Here is a 19,141-nt window from a genome sequence, read left to right on the forward strand (position 1 = left end):
CTGAAAGACTTTCTACTTAATGCCATTATGTCTGTCTATAAGAATCCCTCTGCTCAGGTATTGTCGTCAGCTTTCACATCCAAGCAGTTTTTAATATCCAATGGCACCCGGCAGGGATGCCCTTTATCTCCACTAATTTTTGTGATGGTAATGGAGACCCTGGCCGAGACTATGAGAAACAACCCAAATATAAAAGGAATCTCAGACGATCCTCAATCCTCAAAAATTAGTTTATTTGCGGACGATGTCCTGCTGACGTTATCCGACCCTGTCAAGTCCCTTAAATATGTCACCTCCTCATTGGAAGCCTTCTCCAAAACCTCATTATACAAAGTAAACGAGGCTAAATCGACCCTATTGGGTATCAACCTCCCAAAACATACCAAATCTGAAATATCGACTAAATTCCCATTTCCATGGGCCAAGTCCTCAATAACCTACTTAGGGGTTCAAATTCCAGCCCATATAAAAGACATCTACCCCTGCAACTTCCCCCCTCCTAGAAAGAATAGCAACAGACTTGACACATGTAGCCTCCTTTGAACTCTCAATCTCTGGCAAGATAGCAGCCTACAAAATGGCAATATTTCCTAAAATCCTATATCTCCTTAGAACTCTACCCATACCAATACACTATAAATTCTTTAAAAAACTGCGCACATTACTTCTAAAATTCTTATGGAACAAAAAGAAACATAGGATAGCCTACTCAATATTAACAGCTCACTCGTCCCAAGGTGGCTTCGGCCTACCGGACCCGAAACTATATTACTTCGCGTCCTTGCTGGAGATGTCGAAGAACTGGCTCTCTTGGGAGCAACAAAAAAGCTGGGTAGATCTAGAAAAAGCAACTTCGCCTCTCCCGCTTCATGATCTTATATATTTGACCTGGTTAAAAATTCCAATCCCAGCGACTCAACACCCATCTATTAAAGCAACAATAAACGCGTGGCAACATCTTAGATCAATAAAGTTCAAAGAGACCACATCGGCTGCCCCAAACATCCCTATCGAGACCTTAGCAACAGCTATACCCAACATTAACATTAACAACTGGATCACAGCAGGAATCAAATGGGTCCAAGACCTGCTACTAGACTCCACCCTAGCACCTTTTGCTCACCTCAAGTGGAAATTCAAACTATCAGAGAAGGATAGATATACATACATACAGATTAGCCACCTAAATACAAAACATACGATTAACCCAGCACCCATGCCCCATACAATAATCGCATATATATGGCCAAACAGTGGAACTAGAACCGCCCAAAAAGGCATATCTCTCTGGTACAGGCAAATTATAACAACTGGGCCTGACCCTCTAAGGAAATTTTTAACAACATGGAATAATGACATTCACTCCCAACTAGACACTACTAAAATACTAAAAGCACTCCATGAGACCAAGAAGCACTCTAAATGTATTTCCCACATAGAAACGGCAAAGAAAATAATATATAAATGGTACTTAACACCTAGAATAATGTCCGTATTCTCCCCGCAACACTCCTCCAAATGTTGGAGAGGATGTCTACATATAGGAACCCTCTATCATATTCTATGGGAATGCCCAATAATCACACCATGCTGGAACCTACTATCAACAATAATTTCGACACATATAAAGGCCCAATTCAGGGTAACTCCAGAACTTGGATTATTCCTGATTGGGCTCGAGGACACCCCACAAGAACACCGAACAGCAATAGTTCACTTAATCTGTGCTATGAGACAACTGATACTATCAAACTGGGGAACTACTGATACCCCTAACCTACCCCAACTCCGAGCCTATGTAGAATTTAATCTACAGATGGAAAAACTATTCCTAATAAGAGAACGCCCAGGCTCCCCGACTAATCATTTAAAAATTGACTGGGACAATATAACACAACATAACTAAACCGCTAGAGTAATACCTAAACTCAAACAACCCAGAGGAAAGAGTGTTGACCACCCACCTACATAATCATTCACTCTGGTCTAAAACCAGATTACGAGCTTACAATAAACCCGCTCTAAGTTATTCCTTCCCCCCCCCTTCCCCATCCCACTGATTGTGCAGGCTAGGAACATCACTACCCGCTCCACTCAGGGACGAAATTTGCCTCGAGGAGTGAGAACGGGCAGTGTCTCCAACAGTGGCGTAGCTACAAACCTCTGGGCCCCGATGCGGAATCTGGATGTGGGCCCCCCCACGGCAACAACAGCCCCCCCTCCCCCGGCAACACCCGACGCACACACATATCCGAATCCCTATAGCCAGCTATAGGTCCCCCCAGTATAGGTAGCCAGGCATAGGTACGCCAGTATAGTTGCCCCCGGTATAGGTTAGCCAGGTAGGTGCCTCCAGCATAGGTAGCCAGTATAGTTGCCCCCAGTATAGGTTAGATAGGCAGGCGCCGCCAGTACAGGTTAGCTAGGTGGGTGCCTCTAATATAGGTAGCCAGAATAGTTGCCCCCAGCATAGGTTAGATAGGTAGGTGCCCCCAGTATAGGTTAGTTAGGTAGGTGCCTCCAATATAGGTAGCCAGTATAGTTGCCACCTGTATAGGCTAGCTAGGTGCCCCGAATACAGGTTAGACAATTAAGTGCCCCCAGGTTAGATAGGTAGGTGCCCCCCAGTATAGGTTAGATTAGGTAGCTGCCCCCCAGTATAGGTTAGATGAGGTAGGTGCCCCCCAGGATAGGTTAGGTAGCTGCCCCCCAGGATAGATTAGGTAGCTTTCCCCCAGGATAGGTTAGAGTAGGTAGCTGCCCCCCCGGATAGGTTAGAGTAGGTAGCTGCCCCCCCGGATAGGTTAGGTAGGTAGCTGGCCCCCTAGGATAGGTTAGGTAGGTAGCTGGCCCCCCCAGGATAGGTTAGGTAGGTAGCTGGCCCCCCAGGATAGGTTAAGTAGGTAGCTGCCCCCCCAGGATAGGTTAAGTAGGTAGCTGCCCCCCCAGGATAGGTTAGGTAGCTGGCCCCCCAGGATAGGTTAGGTAGGTAGCTGGCCCCCCAGGATAGGTTAGGTAGGTAGCTGGCCCCCCAGGATAGGTTAGGTAGGTAGCTGGCCCCCCAGGATAGGTTAGGTAGGTAGCTGGCCCCCCAGGATAGGTTAGGTAGGTAGCTGGCCCCCCAGGATAGGTTAGGTAGGTAGCTGGCCCCCCAGGATAGGTTAGGTAGGTAGCTGGCCCCCCAGGGTAGGTTAGGTAGGTAGGTAGGTCGCTAGCTGCCCTCTCCCTCCCTTCCTCTCCCCCTCAGATGCAGAGTGCGCAGCGCACGGAAGCGCTGTAGGCGGAACTCACCTCCGTCCCTGCGCCGCTGGTCTCCTCCCGCTCTGTATAGATGTTGTTACACACTGCTTCCTGTTTAGCCGGAAGCAGTGTGTAACAGCATCTATGCAGAGCGGGAGGAGACCAGCGGCGCTTGGAACGCAGGCAGGTGAGTTCTGCCTACAGCGCTTCCGTGCGCCGCGCACTCTGCATCTGAGGGGGGGGGGGGGGCGGGGAGAGGTCGGGCTGCCCTCCCCACGGCTGCAGCTCCCCCCTCCCAATAATGCACGCAGGGATCTCCGAGTCCAAACGGACATGGGCCCCCCGGGCCCCTCCCCCGCCTCTTCAGGAGCCGGGCCCGGTCGCCGAGGCGACCGTTGCGACCACAGGCCCTACGCCCCTGGTCTCCAAATAGGTATCCATCAATGTATTGAGAGAAGAGGACCTCAAACTAAAGCTTAGACAAACCCTCTACAACCTTTCATATATGTACCGCCTCCTAATTTAGCAATAGGCATGAGATTGAAAGAAACTACACCTGCTCCACATAACCTAAACCTACAGTGTCCAACCTACTTCAACGAACAATTACAAGATGTGACACACCAGGACAATAAATAGGAGACAAAACATGTTTTATGTTGATTTATGTTGAACTACTAGTGTACATGTTTGTCTGTTTGTTAAGTTGTCAAACCAATGCCATGTTAATCTACAAGTATATCTATTACTGTACTTTAAAAATTTCAATAAAAAAAAACATTGAAAAGTAAAAATAGGATCTGCTTCCTGTGGTTAAAATAAAACAGATCCGTTTGCTACATTGCGCTAAGCAGGGCGCAGAGTCTGAACTTGGTACATTTTCCTGGGACAGCCAGGAAAACGTATGCAATTAAAGGGAAGGTTCAGGGACTCTGAAAAAAATAAAAATCCAAATCCACTTACCTGGGGCTTCCTCCAGCCCATGGCAGGCAGGAGGTGCCCTCGCCGCAGCTCCGCAGGCTCCCGGTCTCCTCCGGTGGCGCACCCGACCTGGCCAGGCCCGGCTGCCAGGTCGGGCTCTTCTGCGCTCCAATGTGCGTCTCACTTGTGCGCGCTGACGCCATCGGACGTCCTCTGGGCTGTACTGCGCAGGCGCAGAACTACTGAGCCGTACAGCCCGGAGGACGTCCGATGGCGTCAGCATGCACCAGTGAGACGCACATTGGAGCGCAGAAGAGCCCGACCAGGCAGCCGGCCTGGCCAGGTCGGGTGCGCCACCGGAGATGGGAAGTCCGGATCTTTTCAAGGATTCGGATGATTCGAATCGGATCATTGAAAAGATCCGGATCTTTGAACCGAATCTTTGAATCATTTTATGAGGGAAGCATTCGGGGGTGAAATGACTAGCAGGACAGGACTTTCCCTGCAGTGGACAGAGAAGGTGAGGGGGTGGACAGACAGAAAAGGGGAGATGGTGGACAGAGAAGGGTAGGGAGTGGACAGAGAGGAGGTGGAACGAAGTGGGGAGAGCAGAAATGTTTTTTTGCACACATTACCCACATGTTGCAATCATACACTTTAAATATATTTCACCTATATGTTCATCTGTATACTTTAAATGCAAATGTCTCACAGTGAAAGAAAGCATTCCCCAATGTGTCCTTTTCTCACCTGAACACTCATCATAAATTTAGGGTGAAGTCAAGTGCAGCTGTTTAGAGCAGAGTGCAGGAGGATCATATTGCACTGCAATCACAGTGCCTGCCCTTTCGTTCTAGCCCAGCACACTGTCTGCAAAGTTACTGAGCTATGCTTCTGAGCCAAAAGTTTCCCATTTGTTCACTATGCGGGGGGGCAAGCGGGTATCTTGCCCAAAGGGGCAGTTTGTTGAATTCTTAAAAAGGCGGCAAAATGAATGGCAGTTTAGGCGCCAAAGCCTGACCTTGCCCCAGGCGCAACTTGGTCTTGATCCGTCCCTGCCAGTACATGTGCTCTACACATATTTGGCAGTGGCACCCATGTCCTCTCTCTCATCTACCTGTCCTTGCAAGACTGGCTCCCCTCCAACTGAGCGATCCATCTCTGCTCTGCTTCCAGGACCCCCCTGCCCGCTGAGAGGGGGGGCATGCCGCTCCTGGCTCCACCCCCTTTGTGCACCGAATCGTTCATTTTGATGATCCGGATGATTCCACTCACAAAAGAGATTCGGATCAAAGATCCGAATCGTTTATTATCCGGACAACACTACACCGGAGGAGATCGGGAGCCTGCGAAGCCGCGGCGAGGGCACCTCCTGCCTGCCACGGGCTGGAGGAAGCCCCAGATAAGTGTAACGGGAAGGATTCTCAATTCATGGTGGACCAATGACAATTTTCCCTAATTACTATGGAAATTAAGTCTATTATCTCCTGCGGGAAGCCCCAAGCTCCTGCCGGCCTCCAGGCTGTGTACCGAGAAACCCAGTGGCGCCGGGACATGCAAGTCGCGATTGCGATCGAAGCGGACAGGCAGATGCGGAGCAGATTGCTGCAAGCAGATGCAAAATGAACGGCGCACATCTCAAGTGTGAATCGCCCCTTATTTACTACATACAATCAATACATTTTTATTGAATGTCAGCACCCAGATAACACCAGCTGCGCATGCACATTATTTCTGACTATGGCTCGCAAATTAGCTTCTGCTTTTTACAGTAAAGACCACCTCTTTCCCCTCTAACGTTTCCAGTAGCAACTCAGCTGCCCCAATCATGCAGGGAAAAGCAGTACATGATTGGCTTTGTTCTACTGGGTATGCGCAGACATAACTTGTGCATGCCCTTATGCAGAAGCTTATACGTGGCAGGAACGTGATGAAGAGAAACATATTCAACACGCCCTTGTCAAAAATGTTTAGAGATCCAGCTCTGGAACGATGGGGTGTAAGAGAATCTGAGAAGCCTCTGGACTATCCAGAAGCTTCCCACTACTAAAGTAAGTATCTATGTTTTTAATCCAATTTTTGCTTCCGGTACGCTTTAAGGTTCTTTATTACAATTCTGGAATAGGACTTTAAAGTAATTTCTTGCAATTATATTAACTGTATAGCTTACCCATTGTGCACGGCAGCTCGAGGATCCTGGCTACTCTTCACTTTAATCATAAGAAGAGAAAAAAGGAGAAAAAACATGGCCATTCCGAAGCAAACTCGATATACAGCTTTGTATCCAACCAGCACATCACAGTTAATGTGTGCGCTCACTCCAGGGATTGATGATCCCATTCCATCCTCACAGAAGCCAGGAATCTGCAACATAATACATAAGGAGTAGTGTCTGCATCAATCTCTTTTCACAGTAACACTCTGTATGCAAGTGTACATTTACTTATGTTTTAAGCTACTGATTTCATACCTTTTTGAGATGTTCCTCCATTCCTGGCATCAACATTACACAGGCAACTCCAACTCCAAGTAGTAGGAAGAATGCATAGATAAGCCGAGTGACTGTGGAATTGTTCCCACTTGGACAGCACCGGCACAGCAGGCATGGTGCGCTGCCACAGAGGCAGGGGATCTAAAGAGCAATGCACAGATTACACTCATAAACATAGTATAGGACATAAACGTATCACATAGCAATCAGCCTAGAATACAATCACCAATCCTCCCCCCATCAGCCAAGACACGGATATGACTGAGCAACTTATCTGCATCTGCCTCATCTACATGGTACAATTTTACGACAGTTTGACCGGTGATCTGATAAGAAATTGCATCGTGTGTAGATATCCAAATTCTTTCAGATCAATTGTGCGATAGATTTTGCATTGATAAGTACCCAAAATCTATTGTAATCCGATTGGACCGGTTGGAAATGATCTAATAGATCAGTCTAATAGAGCCGATCTGTCGGAAAATTGTACCGTGTAGATGAGGCTTAAGGTCAGCAAAGGTACCCACACATTACTGGGATTTTTTGCGGGCGGATCAGCCTATTAATCCGGTGATTGAGTGGGATTGGAGGAGAATCAATGCCTGAACATGGCTACCCAATTGACCTTTTGGTCGATTTCCTCCCAAGGGAGCATGCTGAAAAATCTCGGTCACAAGGGCTCAATCAGATGCGCCGCAGTAACAGCTTTCTTTCCTAATGACTGATATACCCCCCAGCCATTGGCGTAGCTAAGGAGCTGTGGGCCCCGATGCAAGTTTTACATTGGGGCCCCTTAATTTAACCACTTAATGACCGCCTAACGCCGATAGGCGGCGGCAGGTCGTAAGTGGTTTCCCATGGAAATGGCCGAGCGGCCTTTCCATGTCAGTTCACAGAGGGTATCTCCGTGAACAGCCTGCGAGCCTCCGATCGCGGCTCGCAGGCTAAATGTAAACACGCGGGGAAGAAATCCCTGCTGTTTACATCACACCACGCTGCTGCGCAGCAGCGCTGTAAAGCAGATCGGCGATCCCCGGCCTCTGATTGGCCGGGGATCGCCGGCATCTGATAGGCTGAAGCCTATCAGGAGGCGGCGCAGGACGCATCGCCATCCTGTGCCACCCAGGGGAAGGAGGGGAGGGAGGGAAAGGGAGTTGAGGCTGGGAATCAGAACACCCCCCCCCCCCGCTAACCACAAATAGCCGGCGGCGATCAGACCCCCCCCTCCCAGCAGGACATCCCTCTAGTGGGGAAAAAAAAAGAGGTAGGGGGGAGAAGTCTGGTCGCCCTGGCTGCCACACGATCTGTGCTGTGGGCTGGAGAGCCCACGCAGCACAGATGTGAAGAAACAAGCCCGGTCCTTTTAAGCACTCTATACATAACAATTGAGACGGAGCACCAAAACCTGCCAATGGCAACTACATTGTCAGAGGTGCAAGAAGGGGATGGGGAACAGTTTGTTAATGATTATCACTATTCAAAGTATCTATAGAAGTGATTATTATGAGCTCAAGACCAATAGAGAGCTAATACTGCAGTTGAGGGAGGGCCCCTCGGGGCCCCTTTGTCCCAAGGGCCCTGATGCAGTCGCAACCTTTGCACCCCCTATTGCTACGCCCCTGCCCCCCCCCCCCCACCAAGTATATGTGCCTGTCCCTCTTGCCTATGTGAAGTCTTATGCCGGGAATACACGGGTCGACCGGCGGCTCGATTAGCCGCCGGATCGACCCCAGCTGCGTCCCCGCGGATCGATTACCGCTCGCCCCCGCCGGCGCCTCCTTATCAGTGCTCGATTCCCTGCCATTGTCCGCAGGCGGGAATCGAGCAGGCGGGGGTCGAGTGGCTTGATTGGGCCAGCTGAATATTATCAGCTGGCCGGATCAGCTGGTCGATACACGGTACAGAAACATACCGTGTATCCCCAGCAATAAAGGCTTACATGTCGAGCCAGCGTGAATACTGAAGTCCTCCGGTGTTTGGTGTCACCGTGAGTGCCTGTTCCACATGACACAGCCTTCAACACTGCACACGGGAAAGTGGGAAGGGAGGCACATATACACTTGAGGGGACCACAGTGCTAGAATTATTTCCAATAGATTTCATGTTACAATCGTTTGGAAATCAGTGGGCAGTGTGTGGGCAGGCTATAGATCCCTCTGTGTTCAGATTAGATGAATGAAGGAGAGAAGAGGAGTGGAGAGAGACTGAGAATAACCTGAGATGGAACATAGAGGTTATCTGTATTGCAGTCCCACATCACTTAGGCGACTTGCCTGTTCCTGTCAGTCTCTCACACAAGTCTCTACAAGCAGCCCTCCTGCAGTCTACGGACTGTGCAAAACTTTTCATACTTTATCTAGATGCCCTAATGCAGTCCTTACAATAATGAGAGCAGAGTTTTGCTATGGACCTACAGGAGGCAAGCCTCTGTTCTGCATCATGCTGTGAGCATTTACCAGCTTGCCAGTGCTTACAGCACTTTATACAAAAATCAGAAAACACCAGGCACTGCACAGCCACCGGCCATACATCATTATATGAGGAGGCCTAAGGGAATTCTCCCCCTTCCCCGGACAGCCCTTGCCTACACAACAGTAAAGCACACGTGAGGGGTGGGGGCATGATGCTGCATCATGAAGGGAAGGAGGACACCCAGCCTCCGGCAGCACAGCATACATTAATCTACTACACCCAGCTCCCCCGCAATCCCCAGCAGTAATTACCCAGCTCGCAGCCGTGCACAGGCCGAGGACTCCCCCCATGGCTCTCTCACGATCGTCGCACAATAAAAATGGAGCCTTCCTACAATCTCCCTGTTTACAAAGCAGACGAGCAGCACTGGCTGAGTGGCTGTCACTTCCGTCTCTGGGGTCCGCCTCACTAGCCAAGCAAGAGAAACAAGGGAGACCTTTCCTTCATGTCGGCCATTTTTCAGAGGACAGAAGCTGTCCATATTCTATAGCCGGCCACAGAATCATGGCTTCCATACTGGAGACTGCTATCAGTAAAGAGACAGGGCTCTCTTGTGTATTGCAGAGGAAAAGTCACATGTTATTGTTTTGTTATGCAGTGACATCATGGCAGCAGACTTGTTAATGGCGTCAATAGATGTATCCAGTTTTACACTGTAATGCTATCGAATGGCTGTATGCTGATTATTATAATTTTTAATTTAGGAGTGTATAATATATAGTGTTCAGTTTCTATGCCTATCAGGCCAGGTCAAATCTTTTGGAAACCAGTGGGCAGTGTGTGGGCAGGCTATAGATCCCTCTCTGATCAGATTAGATGAATGAGGGAGAGAAGAGGAGTGGAGAGAGACTGAGAATAACCTGAGATGGAACAGAGAGCTTATCTGTATTACAGTCCCACATTTTATTATTATTTAGTATTTATATAGCGCTGACATCTTATGCAGCGCTGTACAGAGAATATAGTCTTGTCACTAACTGTCCCTCACAGGGGCTCACAATCTAATCCCTACCATAATCGTATGTCTATGTATGTATCGTGTAGTGCATGTCTTATAGTATAGGGCCAATTTTAGGGGGAAGCCAATTAACCTAACTGTATGTTTTGGGGATGTGGGAGGAAACCGGAGTGCCCGGAGGAAATCCACACAGACATGGGGAGAACCTACAAACTCCTTGCAGATGCCTTGACCTGGCTCAGATTCGAACCAGGGACCCAGCGCTGCAAGGCAAGAGTGCTAACAACTACACCACTGTGCTGCACATCACTCAGAGGCGACTTGCCTGTAATGTGACTCCTGTTCCTGTCAGTCTCTCACACAAGTCTCTACAAGCAGCCCTCCTGCAGTCTAGGGACTGTGGAAAACTTTTCATACTTTTTCTCGATGCCCATATGCAGTCTTTACAATAATGAGAGCAGTTTTTTTTACCTATGGACCCTACAGGAGGCAAGCCTCTGCTCTGCATCATGCTGTGTGCATTTACCAGCTTGCCAGTGCTTATAGCACTTTTATTTCCCTCAGCCAGCCTAGTGGTTCACATGGCCTTATACAAAAATCAGAAAGCACCAGGCACTGCACAGTAGAGATGGGAAGTTCGGATCTTTTCAATGATCCGGATGATTCGAATCGGATCATTGAAGAGATCCGGATCTTTGATCCGAATCTCAGATCATTTTACTACCGGAATCATTCGGGGGTGAAATGAACAGCAGGACAGGTCTGTGGACAGGAGAAGGAGAGGGGGGTGGACAGACAGAGAAGGGGAGAAGATGGACAGAGGGCAGGGAGTGGACAGAGAAGGGAGGAGGGACGAGCAGAGAGCAGAAATGTTTGCACGTAATACCCACATGCTGAAGTCATATGCTTTACATATATTTCACCTATATGTTCATCTGTACACTTTGAAAGAAAAGGTCGCACAGTGAAAGAAAGCATTCCCAGAAGATAAGTGCAGCTGTTTAGTGCCGAGTGCAGGAGGATTATATTGCCTTTCAATCACAGTGCCTGCAAAGTTACTGAGCTGTGCTGAGGCAAAAGTTTCCAATGTGATCACTGTGCAGCACTACTGAACAGCCAGCCTATAATGGGCAGCACATTGCAGCCAGTATGTGTGCTCTACACATATCTGGCAGTGGCACCCATGTCCCCTCTCTCTCATCTACCTGTCTCCCTGCAAGGCTGCCTCCCATCCAACAGAGCGATCCCTGCTTCCAGGACCCCGCTGCCCGCTGAGAGGGGGCGTGTCGCTCCTGGCCCCGCCCCTTTTGCGATCCGAATCGTTCATTTTGATGATTCGGATGATCGACTCATAAAATAGATTCGGATCAAAGATCCGAATCGTTCATGATCCGGACAACACTACTGCACAGCCACCGGCCATACATCATTATATGAGGAGGCCTAAGGGGAAATCTCCCTTTTCCCTGGCCAGTCCATGCCTACACAGCAGTAAAGCCCAGGTCAGCAATTAGAGGGGAAACGGGAAGGGTGGGGGTGGCTGGTAAATGTACACTGCAGGATGCAGGCTTGCCTCCTGCAGGGTCCATAGATAGTAACTGCTCTCTGTTCTTTCACCATTGTAAAGACTACATGTGGGCAGCTAGATAATTAGCACACAGGTTGAAAAGTTTTCTACAGTCCTTATGCTACGTACACACATGCGACAACGATCGTTCTTTAAGAACGACGAACGAACTTTTAATTGATGAAAGAACGACCTAAGTAAAGTTAGTTTTAAAAGGTGTGTAACGATCTGATCGTTAGAACGAACGTTACATCACAAAAAGCAACTATTGCGCCTGCGCATAAAAAAGAGAAGTTTCACGAAGAAATAGTGAAATGCGCATGTCAAGCCTAGTACGAACGATCGTTTCCAACGATGTACTACTTTTGCAAACGATCGTCGTTGGTTAAAATCCGCCGAGACAGAACTTTCTTTTGTAGCGATTTGGCTCGTTCGTCGTTTGCCTTAATAGTCGGTGGTTCGTTTTTTGTAACGATCGTCGTTGGTAAAGATCGGGGAACGATCGTTACAAACGACTATAGTCGCATGTGTGTACGCACCTTTAGACTGCAGGAGGGCTGCTTGCAGAGTAACATAGATCCCAACTGTCTCTCTTGGAGGTTTAGCCAGGTACAGGTGCCCCCAGTATAGGCAAAAAGCTATAGGTGCCCCAGTATAAGTAGCCAGGTACAGTCTGGTGTCCCCCAGTATAGGTAGCCAGGTACAGATGGTGCACCAGTATAGGTAGCCAGGTACAGATGGTGCCCCAGTATAAGTTAGACAGGTACAGGTTAAGACCCAGTATATGTAGTGAATTATAAATGTGTTATAAATATAGGTAGCCAGGTACAGGTGGAGCCCCAGTAAAGTTTAGCCAGGTACAGGTGGTGCTCGGTAATGAGCTATAGGTGCCCATTATAAGTAGCGAGGTACAGATGGAGCACCAGTATATGTTAGCTAGGTACAGGTGGAGCTCCAGTATAAGTAGCGAGCATAGGTAAGTTCAGGGGGGGTTACAGCTGCCCAGAATCCCCCCTCAGACCAGGGCCATTGCCATGTCTGTGGACAGGAAAGTTGAGACACCTGAATATCTGCAGGCATCCTGCAGATCACAGCATTTCCCCCTTTCTTTCCCTGCTACATTTGACTTTAGATGTAGGAGCAGCGTGTGTACAGAGCATGGAACAGCTCTGGGGAACTTAACAAAGCACAGAGCCAGGTATGAGCACAGCCCTGTGCCACTGCTGTGTGAATGCTTCACTTTCCCCTTCATTACCAATGTCAGCTGTCCTCATTATTATCTGTATCCAAACTGCGCCTGATCGATCCCGTTGTCAATCGGGAGCAGATCGGATATGTCGGAAATAACCATCAGATCCTGTCCTCCCCTTGAAAATCTTGGGCTTGCCCCTGACTGAGCTATAGGTGCCTTGTAGAGGTAGCCAGGTACAGGTGGTGTTCCAGTATAGGTTAGCCAAGTGAAGGCCGCCCTTAGAAACTTGCATGCCAGCGTTCCATCGGCGACTCCTCTCACCGTGCTCTCCTTGCTCTCTCCTGTTACCGGGCCTGGCTTCGCTCCTACCACTGTGGTTACTTCTGGCAGGTACCTCTGATGTCATGAGAGGTGCCGCAGGGTATCCATGGAGTCAGCCAGACCCAGCGACAGGAGACAGTGAGGAGAGGGTGATGAGAGGAGTCACCATTGGAACGGTGGCATGTAAGTACCGGGGACCGCGTGGAGCACAAAACAGGCCGCCAGCGGAAAGCAAGGCCCCCCTCCAAAGTGGGGGCATGCCTCACTTGTACGCTGGAGGCGCCCCTGGTCCTGTCCGTCCTCTGCAGTGGCCACCATATGTCTACTGCCCATTTCTCCTGCAGGAAATCAAGGCAGGCAGAGAGTGGCCATTTGAATCAGAGGATGGATGAGACATCCAGCAGTAGAGGAGGTGAGGGTCTTATCTCAAAACCTAGTACAGCACGTAGCTCAGACCTACTGGGGGACCACAAGACCATTAGGAAAAGGAAAGCTTTGTGGGTAAGGGAGGAACATTAGACCACCACCAGGGAATGTTGTGAGGGATTTGGGGGGACTACCAGGAAGAGCCATGTGGGTGTACCACAAGACCACCAGAGAATATTGTTAGGGGGTTTGAGGGACCATGGGCTTACTTCAGATTTATAGACGATATCCTACTAATCTGGACAGCATCACAGGAAGAATTAATCAGATTCCACAAAAACTTCTCAGAGTACCACAAGAACATCAAGTTAATGCTCAGCTTTTCAACCTCCCATGTCAGTTTCCTGGATACCACAATTAATATACAAGATAGAATTTTACAAACATCCATATACCGTAAACCAACTGACCGCCATATTTACCTAAAATGGAAGAGTTTCCACCCGGAACAAACCAAAAAATCTATTGTTTACAGCCAGGCTCTGAGGTATAACCGAATATGTTCTAATTCAGAGGACAGAGACAGACAACTTATGTCACTACGTAAAATATTCATAGATCAGGGATATCATCCACAAATCGTTGATGATCAAATACACAGAGCAACTTTAAAATCAAGAGAGGAACTGTTGAAGTACACCCAAAGACTGAAAACAACAGAATCCCAATTGTGGCAACCTACAACCCAAAATTAAAGACACTGAGGAAGATATCGAAAGCCCTACAACCGATACTCCATAAAGACAAACGCCTGAAGGATGTTTTTCCTGATTTACCACTGCTTGCTTTCAGACATCCTCCCAATTTGAGACAAATGATTATCAGAAGTGCATTATCTACACCAGAAACTCCAGGCACATTACCCTGCAATAACACAAGGTGTGAGACCTGCCCTTATATCTTGAGCTGCACAAGCCAAATACAAATAAACTCACAGAAATATCATCAAATACAAGACCAATTTTCCTGCGAGTCATCCAATGTTGTATACATGATACGCTGCATGAAATGCCCTTCAAGAGGAATCTATATAGGAGAAACGGGACAAAAACAAGAATGAACCATCACCGCTTTAAAATCAATGAAGGTAAAATGGACACACCAGTGGGCCAACACTTCTGTGAACCAGGACACAGCATGCAAGATCTAAAAGTACTTGTTCTTAAGGGTAACTTCAAAAATGATCAATCAAGAAAAATTTCTGAGTACAAATTTATGAAAATGTTCAAGACATTAACAGAAGGTTTAAATTGAGGAACAGGATTCATGACACCTTATGTAACATGATTGATTTGGCTTCATGATCTTCAGAAACCTGCTGGATTTCATGTATGGTTGCACTGACTCACTGGCTACAGCCTGCTGATCACCTGACACCTAATGGATAAACAGTAACCAGCACAACTGTCATCTTCGTGTTCACCATTTATCTGCATCAGTGTTTTACTTCAGCTAACATCTGGAAATATGCCTGAAGAAGGGGACTAGATCCCAGAAAGCTTGCATCATTTAACTCTATTAGTTAGCCATTAAAAGGTATCATTTTTTACAAAACGTTTTTTTCTACCTATATGCATCACCAGGAAAAGTTATATGGGGATTGGGAGATCATTAGACCGCCATGGAATACTATACGGGAAGAGGGGGGACCACTGGACTACCAGGGAATGCTGTGGTCAGGGGCACTAGACCACCAGGGAATAATGAGCATTTAAGGGGGTACTCTGCCTACTGTTGTTTGGTGGTGCATTCTGTGAGAAACGCTGCAATTGTTTGTTCAAAAAGCTTTTTTCAGCAGATTGATATTAGGGGTAGAGGGGGCCATGTAGGTTTGTCGAATATGGGGCATAGAAATTTTTTATGGCGGCCCCCAGCATACACACAGCTGGCTCTGTCTGCCGCCGTGGTGCACTAGCCTGACTACTCCGCCACCTTTATTGGAGCTTTCTGATAGGCTGTGCTGTGAGAGACTTGAGCGAGGCTGGATTGGAGGAGAGCAGGATCCTTGCTGGCTGCCAGACAGTGCCTGCACCTGAGGAGGACAGAGACGCTGCCTACAGTCTGGAGACCACATTTAGCCTGACTCTGAAAATGGATGAGCTGAGGTCTAAAGCCGCATCTACACGAGTAGATGCGGCCGCGATGCTCCTTATCAGCGGCTCGATTGATAAGATCCGACAGGACGGATCTCCGCACCACCGATTCCCTGCTCGCTCCCCGCGAGGGGACAATGGCAGGGAATCGAGCGGAAGGTAAGCGGCACCGGCGGGGACGAGCGGGGAATCGAATGCGGCGCACGCGCGGCGAGGTGGGCACGCGGAAGAGGCGATCCGGCGGCTAATCGAGCCGCCGAATCGCTGCAATGTCTCATAGTGTAGACGGGGCTTAAAGAGGCCACTAGAAAGACTTCACTATCAGTAGTGAGTATGTATGTGACCTGTAGGGTGTCATACTATAGTGAAGTGGGTCGTGGGCAGACAGTGATGCACTGTGACGGACCAACAATAAAAAGTAGGTAAGCAAGGCATAGATGTTTTTTTAGGAGGTGGGGTACCAAGACTTCTGGAATTGGCAGTGAAGAGATCGTTGTGCAAGGAGGGAGGTTAGTAAAGATGTGTTGCCTGAATGAGGGAGATGGAGGTCCAGTAAAGGGGGAGGGGGGTATCAGAGATGGAAGAGGGGTATGTTTGAGGGATAAGTAGAGATGGTGGCGGAGGGGAGGACATAAGTGTGTGTGTGTTGGGGGGGGGGGGGGGATGAGCAAAGGGGAATTAAGGTGGCCATACATCTGTCAGCTTGGCAGCCGATTGACCAACCCGTTTGATAATTATCGAATCGGATGAAAATCGGTTCCACCACAAGCATGCCAAATTGACGATTTGACTGATTTTGGGCAGAAATTGGTTGAATGTATCCATCTGAGATGCTGGGAAAATTTGGGCCAATGTGGTTGATTGGGTGCGCGGCAGTAACAGTGTGCGATAATCCCGAATGACGGACATGACAGAAACCCCCGTCCATTCCTTCAAATGTATTATGTGACCCCCGAAGCCTGTACATTCATACTTTATCTGTCACGCTGGCCCTCAAGTGTCCTTGCTTTATTTCCGGCATATAGCACGTGGGTTGTGTGTGTGACATCATTTGGGCTGGGGCTGCCATGAAAACGGGCCTCTAGTTTGTGTTTTCCCCCCAGGCCAAAAGATCTCAGTCCTCCCCTGATGCCTACTGATGATCTACTTAGAGCCTGAAAAAAGGTTGTACCATGTAGTTTAGCTCCATTGAAAATTCTCTGAACCACACTTTCTAAATTGAAAACTTGTGGATGATATGTTCTCTGTACGGTAAGTTCCACAAATTGACTGTCTTTTACTTATATCAAAGCACCCATATAATACACAACATACTTCAAATTTTGAAATCAGGAAAAGAGACACTAAAAGTGGCCATTAACGATACAATTCTCTGGATGATCGATCATCTAATTCGATCATTCGGGCCCACTGACGGAAAGAAAGCTGCTATACAATTTGATCAGATTAATTATTAATATTATTTAGTATTTATATAGCGCTGTCATCTTTTGCAGCGCTTTACAGAATATATATATTCTTGTCTCTAACTGTCCCTCGGAGGAGCTTACAATTTAATCCTTACCATAGTCATATGTCCATTGTAGTCTGGGGCCAATTTTATGAGGAAGCCAATTAACTTATCTGTATGTTTTTGGGATGTGGGAGGAGACCGGAATGCCCATAGGAAACCCATGCAGACACGTGAGAACATAAAACTCAGTGCAGATAGTGCCCTGGCTGGGACTCGAATTGGGGCCCCAGCACTGCAAGGCGAGAGTGCTATCCACTACGCCACCATGCTGATAGGAGAGGCTGATTGTACAGCTGATAGGCCTGTATTAGAGGCCCATAGGGCACCCTTCAGTCTGAGTGGGTTTAGTAAGTTATCCTCAACTTGGGGGCATGTTCTGATGAAAAGATAAGAGGCACTGGGGCCAGTTGGGCTACATAATCAGATGAAACAATCATCCAGAGAATTGCATCGTTAATAGTCACCTTTAGAATCGCCCCTGCCATACCTTAAGTCACACACCAATTTTGCATGTGGCTTTCCCCCATTGCACTCTACAGTTCTCTGGTGTATAGTCTTTTTTCATACCCCCTCCAAATACTGTTCCCTGGTGTCTAGTGGTCCTCCCTCCCACCCCTGCAAAGTTCTCTGATGTATAATGGTTCCCCCTTCCCTCCCCATATGGCTTCCCTGGTGCCTAGTCTTCTCCCCTTTCTCCCCAGTATAGCTTCTCTAGTGATCTAGTTTTTCCCCCCTCCACGCATTTGAATTCCCTGGTGACTAGTGCTACCCCCTCCCTCCACAATATAGCTTTAGTCTAGCGCTCTTTCTTTCCCTCCCCAATATAGCCTCATTGGTGTCTATTGCTTCCCTCGCCCCTTCCCAATATAGCTTCCCTAGTGTCCAGTGGTCCTCCCTCCCCTATACAGTTCTCTGATGTATAGTGGTTCCCCCTTTTCACTCCCATATGGCTTCCCTGGTGCGTAGTGCTTCCTTCCTCCCCAGTAAAGCTTCTCTGATGTCTAGTGTTTCCTCTTTCCCTCCCCAATGTAGCTTCCCTGGTAGTCTAATGCTTTCCCCTCCCTGGTGGTGTTTGTGGCCTTCTGTCCTGTGCTTCCCAAGCTCAGTGTATGCAGAGTGACTGTGCAGTGGTAACCATGCCTCTCATTCCTCCTATGGGCATCCATCTTTTCACCACTCACCTGTCACTTCTTTAACCTTCATCTCGATCTCTTCAAGATGTGTGTATTTAGGTGACACAGGAGGAAAACCAGGCACTGGAGCAAGAGGTGAGCGTGAGAGGATGGACAGACATTAAAGTGCCCGGGAGAGGTGAGAGAAGCATGGCTACCACTGCCCATTCACTCTGGATAGACTGAGCAGGGGTATCACAGGTTGGTGGGCTTGCAGCGGAACATGGGGGAGCTGCCAGAGGACACAGGAACTATACTTCCCAACCCGGGACAATGCAGGAAAATCTGGATGGTTGGAAGGTATGTACAATAAATGTTGCAGTGTACGTTGACTATTTTCAATGGCAAATATGTAGATTATTTTATAAGGGGCCATCATCCTAAGCAGCACATCCCTCTTCCAGATCTTGTTATGTACATCCTTTTGGACATTGCACACGCCATCACGCATTGTGCATGCGGCCTCCTTTAGCGTGAGCATGTGCTATCCAATCAGGATCACTGCCAATCATAGGGGGCCAGGAGGGGGCGTGTTCAGGGCAGATGGGCACAATGCAGCAGCCAATCAGAGGGGGGCAGGAGGGGACGTGTGTGGGATGGAAGGACACACAGTGGCCGGCTTGGAAACTATATAGATTTAAATGGTGCTGACATTTTCCACAGCACTTCATACAATACACTTCATACAATACACAGAATGACAGTTCAAATGCGTTTTCACACTGTGAAAAAAACACGCCTTGTGTGAATGAGGCTTTACTGTCCCTCAAAGGAG

The 19,141-nt window shown here is 48.2% G+C and overlaps 1 protein-coding gene and 1 long non-coding RNA gene across 2 annotated transcripts in view; one reads left to right on the forward strand and one right to left on the reverse strand.

The window, feature by feature from the left end:
* The window catches only part of SERINC1 (serine incorporator 1), a 39,424-nt gene extending 29,896 nt beyond the window's left edge, over positions 1 to 9,528 (reverse strand). Inside the window, exons 1-3 of the mRNA XM_068231393.1 lie at positions 9,376 to 9,528; positions 6,632 to 6,793; positions 6,332 to 6,525 (exon numbers count right to left, since the gene is read on the reverse strand). Of these exons, the coding sequence (XP_068087494.1) occupies positions 6,332 to 6,525; positions 6,632 to 6,793; positions 9,376 to 9,414 (395 nt within the window). The 5' untranslated portion in view covers positions 9,415 to 9,528. The remainder of the gene's footprint in view (positions 1 to 6,331; positions 6,526 to 6,631; positions 6,794 to 9,375) is intronic.
* A 5,125-nt stretch (positions 9,529 to 14,653) lies between these two features.
* LOC137570748 (uncharacterized) overlaps positions 14,654 to 19,141 on the forward strand; it is an 83,977-nt gene continuing 79,489 nt past the window's right edge. The window contains exon 1 of the long non-coding RNA XR_011031161.1: positions 14,654 to 15,124. This is a non-coding gene — a long non-coding RNA (uncharacterized lncRNA). The remainder of the gene's footprint in view (positions 15,125 to 19,141) is intronic.

The sequence above is a fragment of the Hyperolius riggenbachi genome, chromosome 4 (genome assembly GCF_040937935.1).
Source record: "Hyperolius riggenbachi isolate aHypRig1 chromosome 4, aHypRig1.pri, whole genome shotgun sequence".
Taxonomy (NCBI): domain Eukaryota; kingdom Metazoa; phylum Chordata; class Amphibia; order Anura; family Hyperoliidae; genus Hyperolius; species Hyperolius riggenbachi.